Source organism: Mustela nivalis (genome assembly GCF_964662115.1).
Source record: "Mustela nivalis genome assembly, chromosome: 6".
NCBI lineage: Eukaryota > Metazoa > Chordata > Mammalia > Carnivora > Mustelidae > Mustela > Mustela nivalis.
The window spans coordinates 127,780,663-127,791,570 of NC_139025.1; the positions used below are offsets into that span (position 1 = coordinate 127,780,663).

Here is a 10,908-nt window from a genome sequence, read left to right on the forward strand (position 1 = left end):
GATGGCCGGCCTCTTCTCTTTCCTTCTCTTTAGCTCACTGGCAGCGGCACTAATCCTGGGTCAGGTCGTATTCCGGGAGCTTTCCTTTTCACTCTGTCAGTGCAGTTTATTCCTACAGCGCGCCGCTGCAGGGTCTGCTGTTCCAGAAGGATGGCGGCTCCTGTTGGGTGCCAGCCTTCAGTGAGGGGAGGGGGCCTTGGCGCTTGGGTTCCTTGCAGGGGCTTGGTGGGGACGCAGAGGGCCTTTCCTCCAGGTGCGTGCACTCGGTGCCCTGCGGTCTCAGGATCACCCTTTTCCTGTAAGAAAACTTTCTCACACTTCTGTTTGCCCACAGAATTCTGTCGGCCAGCTCTGCTTATCAATGAGCCTTCTTTCTTGAAGCAGTTTGCATTTCTTCTTCTTCTCATCTCATTGGACTGCGGGAGACCTGGCTTTTACCTCAGGCCTCCGGTATGCTGTGGCTCATTTGCAAAGATTTCTGATATTGAGAGTTCTGGTTTTTTTTTTTTTAAAGACCGTGTAGGTGTGTAAGGAACAGTAGAAATAGAGGGACAGAGTCACATAACACTAAAACAGCCATATTTCTGTGTTTATTCTCTTAACAGATGCAGCAGCTTTTTTATGAGAATTATGAACAGAACAAGAAGGGCTACATTCGGGATCTCCATAACAGTAAAATCCACCGAGCCATCACCCTGCACCCCAACAAAAGCCCGCCCTACCAGTACCGGCTGCATAGTTACGTGCTGAGCCGCAGGATCGCCGAGCTGCGCCACCGCACGGTCCAGCTGCACCGGGAGGTCGTGCTCATGGGCCGGTACAGCAACACTCAGGTTCCCAAGGAGGACCTCCAGCTGGGGATCCCGCCTTCCTTCATGCGCTTCCAGCCCCGCCAGCGGGAGGAGATTCTGGAGTGGGAGTTTCTGACCGGCAAGTACTTGTACTCAGCGGCCGAGGGCCAGCCCCCTCGCAGAGGCATGGACTCCGCCCAGCGGGAGGCCCTGGATGACATCGTCATGCAGGTCATGGAGATGATCAACGCCAATGCCAAGACCAGAGGGCGCATCATCGACTTCAAGGAGATACAGTACGGCTACCGCCGGGTGAACCCCATGTATGGGGCCGAGTATGTCCTGGACCTGCTGCTCCTCTACAGGAAGCACAAGGGGAAGAAGATGACCGTGCCCGTGCGGAGACACGCGTACCTGCAGCAGACCTTCAGCAGGATCCAGTTCGTGGAGCACGAGGAGCTGGACGCCGCAGAGCTGGCCAGCAAGATCAATCAGGAGTCCGGGTCCTTGTCCTTTCTCTCCAATTCCCTCAAGAAGCTCGTACCCTTTCAGCTCTCTGGGTCAAAGAACGAGCACAAAGAACCCAAAGAGAAAAAGATAAATATCTTGATTCCGTTGTCTGGGCGTTTTGACATGTTTGTGAGATTTATGGGAAACTTTGAGAAGACATGTCTCATTCCCAATCAGAACGTCAAGCTCGTGGTTCTGCTTTTCAATTCTGACTCCAACCCCGACAAGGCCAAACAAGTCGAACTCATGAGAGATTATCGCATCAAGTACCCCAAAGCGGACATGCAGATTCTGCCCGTGTCTGGAGAGTTTTCGAGAGCTCTGGCCCTTGAAGTGGGGTCTTCCCAGTTCAATAACGAATCTTTGCTGTTTTTCTGTGACGTTGACCTCGTGTTTACTACAGAGTTCCTTCAGCGGTGTCGAGCAAATACAGTTCTGGGCCAACAAATCTATTTTCCAATCATCTTTAGCCAGTACGATCCAAAGATTGTTTATAGTGGGAAAGCTCCCAGCGATAACCATTTTGCCTTCACTCAGAAAACTGGCTTCTGGAGAAACTATGGGTTTGGCATTACTTGCATTTACAAGGGCGATCTTGTCCGAGTCGGTGGCTTTGACATTTCCATCCAGGGCTGGGGGCTCGAGGATGTGGACCTTTTCAACAAGGTTGTCCAGGCAGGTTTGAAGACATTCAGAAGCCAAGAAGTAGGAGTGGTCCATGTCCACCATCCCGTCTTTTGTGATCCCAATCTCGATCCCAAACAGTACAAAATGTGTTTGGGGTCCAAAGCGTCCACATATGGGTCCACGCAGCAGCTAGCTGAGATGTGGCTGGAAAAACATGACCCAAGTTACAGTAAAAACAGCAATAATGGCTCCATGAGGACAGCCTAACGTCTAGCTCTGCTGGAAGAGACGTTTTTAATTATCTAATTTATTTTTCAAAAATTTTTTTGTATGATCAGTTTTTGAAGTCCATACAAGGATATATTTTACACATGATTTTCTTACAAAGGACTCCTTGATGATTGAGCTTTTTGAACAAAAATGTGATCATGTTTGCCTTTGAACACATTTTTTTTGCTGAACATTGTGTAGCAGACCTGCTTAATGATGACTTGAAATGTACCTGATGAACAAAGCTTGTTTGGTTTTGTTCTTTTACGCATTTCCTTTTCAGACGACTCCCCCACCCCCCGACCAGTCCTCTGGCAGAAAACATGACCGTTCTGCAAAGTATTATTGTAACAGAACACTGTAACTCTGGTAAATGTTTTGTTGTAACTGTTAACATTGCACAGATTCTACCTTTTGTCTTTTTTTTTTTAATGACAATTATTTTTTTCCCCAAGCCATTTTGTGTTCCAATTGTAAAATAACGAAATGTGATTAATAGCCATATCATCACCATCGGGAGAGCGTTCCGAAATTGATTCTTTCCCCCAAACTTGTGCTCATCATGGTCACGTATTGTTTTAAAAGCAGGGGGAGAAGGAGCGGCACAGTTAGATGTGTGGCTGTTCTTGTGATCGTTCACGTTCGTGTGGCCTAACGGACCTGGCATTCAATTCCAAGAAGGATTTGTTGTCTTTTTGTTTTGGTTTTTTTTTTTTCCTCCTCCTGACCCTTGTCTTTAAAGGGTAAACTATTCTTAATATTCAGAATGACAAAGAAGAATTATTGTAATAAATCTAACGTACACAAGCTAAAACAGAAACAAAAACCCGCCCTAATGGAAGCATTGGGGGAAAATGTATTTTGGTTTTGTTCACTTCATCTTGTCTGTGTTACATTATTGGTGGAGATGGTTGTTTCATTCTTTAATTACTGTTTTGTTTTATTCTTTGTATCCGAAATACCTTTAATTTATTTAATATCCATTGTTTAGAGCTCTGTCATTTCTCCAGTACCTGTTAGTTATTAGTATTTATGTGTATCAGGAGTGTGTTTAGTGTTCTTTTATTTGCAGTAAACTGATCTCCAAAGATTTCCTTTTGAAAACGCTTTTTCCCTCCTCAATTTTTACATTCCTTCCTGTTTTACTAAATACTAAGTGTTCTTTGACAATTTCGGTGCTCGCATGTTTTGGGGACAAAAGTGAAATGAAGTCTGTCTTGACACCAGAACCTTTTGTTTGTTTTCAACTCACGGATCAAATGTGCCTTAATAAATTTTTTTTTTTTCATTTAGATTTCAGTCAGTAATAGACTTGCCATTTTAATGCACATCGTTGGAGATCTGCTCATTTGTAAATAGTCTATTTCTCATTCGGGAAAATAAACCAGTGAACAGTATTTTTCTATTGTACTTTTCAGGACCATTTTGTCTCATTACTCCCATTTTAGCTAAAGAATTGTATTACATTTGGAGAGTAAAAAACTGAAACACTGATTTCTAAAGGTTTCCAAGTTATTTGAGGGAACATTTTGTGTAGACTGCAGTTTGGGTGTGGAATGGGTCTTCCAAGTGCCTCGTCCTCTGTTTTCCCGTGGAATGAATTTGTGCCATGTTCCTCCTCAGCTTGCCGAATCTGTGTTCCCTAGAACCAGGGTCTTCAAACCCATTCTCAGCCTCATCTGGCTTCTTTGCACGCATGCGCCTTCCTGCCCCCAGGGTGGGCCCGGCTGGGCCCATTAGAGCCGGCATCGTAACAGCCGCCCACGTGAGGCTGTGTGCTCGAACGCTCTCGGGGCTTTAGGATAGATCTAACTACCGGATAAATTGTGTACAGTGATATATAATCCAAGAATCAAAAAAAGTAAGACCTTTGATGTCAAGGTAGCAGGCTTCGTGGAAGCCAGTCCCCCTTCCAGGACAGCTACTTAGCGTGTAATGACAGTTGAGGCCCAGTATAATAACATCGTGCTCTCAGTAGGAATTGCTGTCATTCAGCCTAATTGTCATTTACTTGGTGGGATTGTTTAGTTTTTCTTTGGAAAGAAGCACATTTTTATTCCTCAGTAAAGAAGAGCACAGTATACACCTTGATGACAAAGTAATTTAAATTCTCTATCATAATAGCCAGCCGTCGGGATTTAGGACGGGGTGTGTATGAGCCGTGGCCTTGTCGAGCTTGAATGTCTGTCCAGCATCATGGTGATGCTTTGTTAAAGTTCACCATTTCCTTCCTACTCCCACTCTTGCTCGTCTGTTCCTCTTCCTGATGCCATGTGGATATTTATGGAGGTGTTGCCCTCCCTTCCTCAAGATTTCCGCTGAGGGGCACCGGGGTGGCTCATTCGGTTAAGCATCTGCCTTCAGCTCAGGTCATGATCTCGGGGTGGAGCCCCACATTGGGCTCCCCGCTCAGTGGGCAGTCTGCTTGTTCTTCACCTTCTACCTTTCACCCCTGCATGCTCCCTCTCTCTCTCTCCCCTCTCTCAAATAAATAAATGGAGTCTTAAAAAAAAAAAATAGAAAGGCTGCTGAACCCTTTCCTTCTGGTCCCCTCCCCTGGTCCTGCCACACCTGGGCTCTGCGCCCACTGTTCTCCTGGTTCCCTTTCCTCCTGGCCTCTCCTCGTTCAGCTGGGCCAGGGTCCCTGAATGCCTTCCTGCCCAGAAAGTGAGCCCTGGAGGCCCCCTCAGGAACCCCCTCCAACCAAACCGGGCTCCTGAGTTCATGGGGACATCAGGGTCTTTCCTGCAGACCTCAGTCTGGAACTCTCCCTGCACACCACTCTGCTGGCCTACTGGACTGATACTCCAGGAGCCAACTGAAACTCTCCCGTCATCCACACTGGTGCCTCCCCGGACCCTTTCAGTGCAGAGGTGACATGGCAGGACTTAATTCTGTGGTCATGTGATCACATCTTCATCACTGGACTCTTCCCCTGGTCCCCAGGCATGTCGAGCCCTCTTGTCTAGGATGACCGTGTCCTCCACTGTCCCCAGCCTTGGCATTAGCGCACACCTCTCCATCTTGTGTGTTACTTGCAGTGGAAAGTCCACGTGGCCCGCCTCCCCGCCACTGCATTCACTGTGGCCATGTGGCCCACGCACACTCGTGACCTGGAAATAATGGCTGCTTCTCCCAAAGCTCTGAAGGCTTTCCGGTTGTGCTCTTTGTTTCACTTGTTACTTTATACTTCGTGTGCATTACTGTATTTTAAATACAGAAAAGTATTGAAAGGGCCCATAACCCCACAAACCAGATAACTCCTGTTAACAGCCCTTAAAAAGGAAGACTCCTGGGGAGCATGGTTGGAAGGGGGAAGGTCACGCGGGTGCAGAGGCACGAAATGGAGCCTTCCTGCTCCCTCCAGCCATCCAGCCCTGGGGGCCCTCCCATGAAGAACTACCAGGTCTGTGTAGCCTGGTGGAGAAGGGGCCAGGTAAACCCTAGATGAGCTAGGTCGGTAGCATTTTAAACCATTTATGCAAATGAGAACCACATGCTTGTTTGCTTGTTCAGGAGGGCCCCAGTGAGCCTCTTGCTGCTGGACAGAGGGACCTGGAGCTCTGATGACCTGGCAGACATGTTTCTGTAGAGCAAGGCAGGGCCGAGTGGGCTTCCCAAGCCTTGTGGGTGTGCGCATGGCGTGGGAGCCCTGCCTGATGGGAGTAGGAGAGTCCTGTCTCGCAGAGTAGACGTGGAGGGCACCTCTCCTCTGGGAGATGGGATCGCTTTCCCAGCACTGCTCTTCTGGGCCAACATGAGGCCACAGTATGCCCACAAACCCTAGCATCCCAGGACTTTGATGTTTGGAGACAGGGCTGCAGTCACAAAGTACACGTCATGGGACAGTCCCCCTTTGGCTGCAAAGCTGGCAGCCTGGGAGTGAGGGAGGTGCGTTCCCTCTTGCCAAATGCTGAGAGCAGAAGGGGCAGGTGTTGCTGGCGCACCACAGCTGGGACCCTTCCTGAGTTCAGGGCACAGAAGTAGCCCTGACCCTCCAAAATGGCTTTCTTTAGTCTCCCGAGCTCCACCAGCCCAGTGGGTCAAGTTCTCTATCTCTGTGCCCCCTTCCTGCCTAGCCTTTTGACCTGTCCTCTCAACGAAGCTCACCAAGCCTCAGCCCTGGCTCAGCGGGCTTGTGCTTTATCTGCCACAGGTGCAGGGGACACGGCTAACATGAGTCTTTAGTCCCCACAGACAAGGGACGTGGACCCTTTGTCGTGTGTGATCGAGCATGACAGTTACGGTTTGCCTCAATCCTATGCCCTTGAAGGGTCAGCTGGAGGAGGACAACAGGGAAGGGGAATGGTGGGTTTTCAGAGGCCTGCTGATGCCAGCGTCTTCCTCCAGGAAGGCGAACGCCTGCGGGACTGCCTGCCCACCGGACTCTCTCAGCTGCCCAGGGATGCTGCGCTGGCCCCAGATTTCCACCTCTCTTCCTTGTGCTTTCTTGTCATGGAGAGAAATGATGGCCAGCCCTCCTGCACCTGCGCTGGCATCTGCCCTGGGGGATTAAGCTGTGTCACTGCGTACAAATTGCTGTAATCTCTGCTGCAAAGGAGCTTATGTGCCCCAGTGACTGGGGGCCTGCGGGGGGGGGGGGAGGGGGGATCTGTCTGCTAACGTGGCTGCATAGAGCTCTCTGCGTACCGCCGTGGGTCCCGCTATGCTTTCCCAAGCCCTCGAAGGATGGGCTTCTGTTCCACTTGAAGGAAAAGGCTGCTCCTACCAAACCTGCTTAGTCAAACTGGTTATAAATGCAGCGAAAGTGTCAATGTTGCAATGCATCAGATCAGATTACAACAACTCGTTTTCTATGACTTCAGTTCGTGAAAACCTACTGTTAGTTTGAAAACCTACTGTTAGTTTTGCTGTGCTTCAGGGTTTGGAGCTTTTTGCAGGGATGCATGGGGCTGGTGGAGGGATAGGGAGGTGGGAATGGAAACATCTCCAACCAGAAACCAAAAGGCCAGTGAGATTAGGGACTGGTTTGCCATGAGGGCAGCAAAACCACTTACATGCCTGTCGTCAGATACTTTTTCAGTGCATTAATTTGCCATGTATTATATTCCGGTTATGACGGTTTTCCTGTCTTACTACGACAGTCAAAATCCAAATTTTGTCCTTTAAAGAACGTTCTAGCTGCATTTCCTTTAAAACGAGTTGTCATGCCTGACTGATTTCTAATGAGAAAATGTAACAAGAAATTCATCAAGTCATTTAATAATGCAAATTAGACAAGCTCTGGAATCTGTTTAAAGGGGGCCGAGGCATCTGTGATGAATTTCTCTCCATCCAGCAGTTTGTCACAATTAAGCCAGCGACACCTCTGGGCTACCACCTTTCCTCTTGCTGATTTACCGGGGATCACCACCCGAATTGGGCCACAGCTCGCCTCGTGCCTAGCTCGATGCGGCCCACACGTTCCCACTGGAGAAAGGAAAACACTTTTAGCCAAATCTCAAAGATACCTTTATGTGTATATAATTCTGAATGAGGTTCAGGTATATAGGCAAAGGCTCACTTCCTGCTACAGAACTAAAGGGGAACTCTTACTCACAGTCTCCAAATGCCCTCTGAAAGCTAGACATTTCCTAAATTACACATTCAAGGAGCTGGAAAGGAAGCATTTTGTATTTTTTAAGTCCATCTCCTGTGTGAATAACCGTGTCATTAATCATTGTATGAAAATATGCATACTGAGAAGTTGAGTCAAGAAGGAAAGAACTTCCTCTTCCACCATCCTGTTCCCGCTTTGGCAAATTCCTCTGGGGTTTTTGTAACATAGATTTTTGAGGCCACGGTGTACATGCAGTGTAGCAACTTGCTCCTGCTCCTCCATCGCACCCTTAAAACCCCTCTTTCGGTCGTTGGAAATTATCATCAATGGCTGCTGTCTCCGGTAGAGTTGAGAACTTTCCCAATGTCGACCACATTGAGTGCCCCGTATTCTATCCACAATAACAAACAATGCAGGCAGCGTTGCTGGCACACAGCCCGTTTTGTCCTTGGACCATCATACTTGCAGATTTCCAGAAGTGGGACATCTACCTCTAGGGGTGAAGGACCAGGTGTTTGGCTATTTCTGACTTAACACGAAGCTATTTGGTATGGGACGTGGTGAACCTTGACATTTTGTATAAATAAAACCTTAAATAAATAAATAAAACCTTTAAAAAAAAAAAAAAACTTGAACTCAGCGAAATGACCTTTAAGAAAGACTAAGGGAACGTCGCACCCGGAATCTTGGTTCCACCATCCCGTGAGAACTGAAGGACCACAAACCCAACTTGGTGACTGCCCCGCTGAGTCACTCCAAAGTGAGAGAAAAGGCAGACGGATTTAGGGATGAATCAGTGGCTGAAGGGAGGCGAGCCCCAGACGGATGGCCTGTTTGGGAACAAGGTACATTTCTCCATCTCCCAGGCCACAGGCTTTCTTCCCAGGGGACCAGAGGGCAGGGGTCAGGAGGGGGCCTGGCTGGCTTGTGATAAGAGCGGCCCTTTGAAGACTTCACAAGCCGGTGGGAGGTATGGACGTGACCTGAGACACCAAGCCTCCCTCTGCACATGCGGCCGGAAGGGAGTCTGCATTTTGGGGAGGGGGGCAGCGTGTACGTTTGAATCCGTTTCAGTGTTCAAAGATGAAGCCACCAAGCACTCTCCCATGTTCTGAGCAGGTTCGGAGCACTCGTTATGTATTGTCATAAATACAATTTATTGTCACTTGGCAACTGCTTGGAAGCCAAAACTCACGACTAGATTTGAAGGTGGTACTGGCCATGGGCTGGTTTAGGGCCTGGGCTTGGAGAGCCGGAGATGAAGGGAGATGTGCGTGTGGCGTCTCCTAGTTAGCGAAGGAGTGCGGGAGACCCCTCTCTGTCAGCCCCAGTGAGCCAGAGATCTCTGAGAACCAGTCTTGGGCTCAAGGAAAGCTTGTCCCGGGCTGGAGAGGACAGAGGGCTGAGGTGGCTCACCATACAGTCATTGGCAATGAGCAGCTGAGGTCCTGATTCATGGGCCTTCTTTTAAATTAGATTTGGGGATGGGCCTTTCCTGCTCCCCAAAGGACGTGCCTTCCGGCAAAAACTCGTCAGGCCCAGTTTCTCTGAGCCGGTGATTAGGGCTGTCCCTGGCTGGGCCACAGCCTCAAGAGGATGGGACGTTTACGGCCCGCCCGCCTGGCAGGATAGGAGAGCCCTGTCCAGCCCCAGATTTGTGATTTCTGTCTGTCAAATAAATAAAATCTTAAAAAAAAATTTTTATTTATTTATTTGACAGAGATCACAAGTAGGCAGAGAGGCAGGCAGAGAGAGAGAGGGGGGGAAGCAGGCTCCCTGCTGAGCAGAGAGCCCGATGTGGGGCTCGATCCCAGGACCCTGAGATCATGGTCCGAGCCAAAGGCAGAGGCTTTAATCCACTGAACCATCCAGGCACCCCATAAATAAAATCTTCAAAAAAAAAAAAAAAAGACAAACCATATCTGTCCTCTTCTGCTTGGAGGCAACCCCGGTCCCGGTTCCGGTCCAGACATCTAGGCCTGATTGCCCCACGGCAGCAGCTGTGCCTGGCTGGCCTCTCCTCTGTCTTTCCAGCTTTTTCTGAGCTCAGCAATCCCTGCCCCCATCACCACGCCTCCCTACCCAAGAGGAGACAGGAAATTGCTCTTAAAAGGGCCAGTTGGCCCAAATGGCTTTCTGTGCTTGGAAGTCCTGCCCCGTCTCTGGCAAATGTGCGGGTCTGTGACGGTGCGGCCCTCGGGCTTGGGCCTGTCTGGTCCCCTTAGGTGGAGCTCCCTCCTGCCCCCACACCCATCCGAGGCCCCTTTTACCCACCTTTGTAGTCCCTGGCTCCTCGCTGGGGGCTTCTGATCTGCCGCTGCAGGTCGTCTGGCTCCCGCAGCAGACTGGCCCAGACCAGGCTCCCTCACCTTTGTGAGTCACCAGGAGCCCGGCCGGTCGTGCGGTGTAGCCAGCGACCGTTTCCTTTGACTTCTATTCTAGGCTCTTGGCTGGCTTATTTGCCAAAGGGAATTAACAACCGAGATGAAGTATTTCTATGCAGACAGCCTGGAACATTCAGTTTTTAGGTGAAAACAATCAAACAGCTTTCAGTAAGAACTGTAAGAACAAGAACCTTACTTCAGAGACGTGGAATGCTTTCCCTCTTGAATCATGAAACGGACATTTATGGAAGAGTTACTAAGTGCCAGGCACTTTATATGTTACTTCCTTGGCTGTTCCCTCAATCCCTGTGATTCAGTATTCTGACCTCAGTTTATAGGGGAGGAAAGGAAGCTCAGAGAGTTTAGGGGACATTGCCCAAGGTCACCGAGCTAATAAATGGCGGATCCAAAATTCACACCAGATCAGCCTTTTTTTTCAAAAGCCACGTCTCAGGGGGTAGGGAGGGAGGGGAAGGCAGTGTATCTCCTCGTCAGGGAATGTACGGTGCTTAATTTAGAGTACCAGGATGTGGGAACCCACTGGATGAGGGTGTTTTCAGAACCACAGAAAAGGGCAGAATGCATAAATACTTTATCTTTTGCTTTTTCTCTACCTTTTTAAATGCTGATTTTTTTTAAGATTCTCCAAATACACAATTCAACATAGATACAGTAAAAACTTCTCTCTCTCTCTTTTTTTTTTTCAAAATACACAGTATTCAGAAGAATGAAAGGTCCAGTAATGGTGGAGTGCCTTGTATCAGAC

At 48.8% G+C, this 10,908-nt stretch overlaps 1 protein-coding gene and 1 long non-coding RNA gene across 2 annotated transcripts in view; one reads left to right on the forward strand and one right to left on the reverse strand.

Moving 5' to 3' along the window:
• CHSY1 (chondroitin sulfate synthase 1) overlaps window positions 1-3,692 on the forward strand; it is a 70,838-nt gene extending 67,146 nt beyond the window's left edge. Inside the window, exon 3 of the mRNA XM_082736662.1 lies at window positions 606-3,692. Within this exon, the coding sequence (XP_082592788.1) occupies window positions 606-2,195 (1,590 nt within the window). The 3' untranslated portion in view covers window positions 2,196-3,692. The remainder of the gene's footprint in view (window positions 1-605) is intronic.
• On the reverse strand, window positions 1,290-10,188 carry LOC309867625. The gene is made up of 2 exons (XR_014313277.1): window positions 9,676-10,188; window positions 1,290-7,628 (listed from the first exon to the last, which is right to left on the reverse strand). It is a non-coding gene; the product is annotated as an uncharacterized lncRNA (long non-coding RNA).
• Window positions 10,189-10,908: the final 720 nt, after the last annotated feature.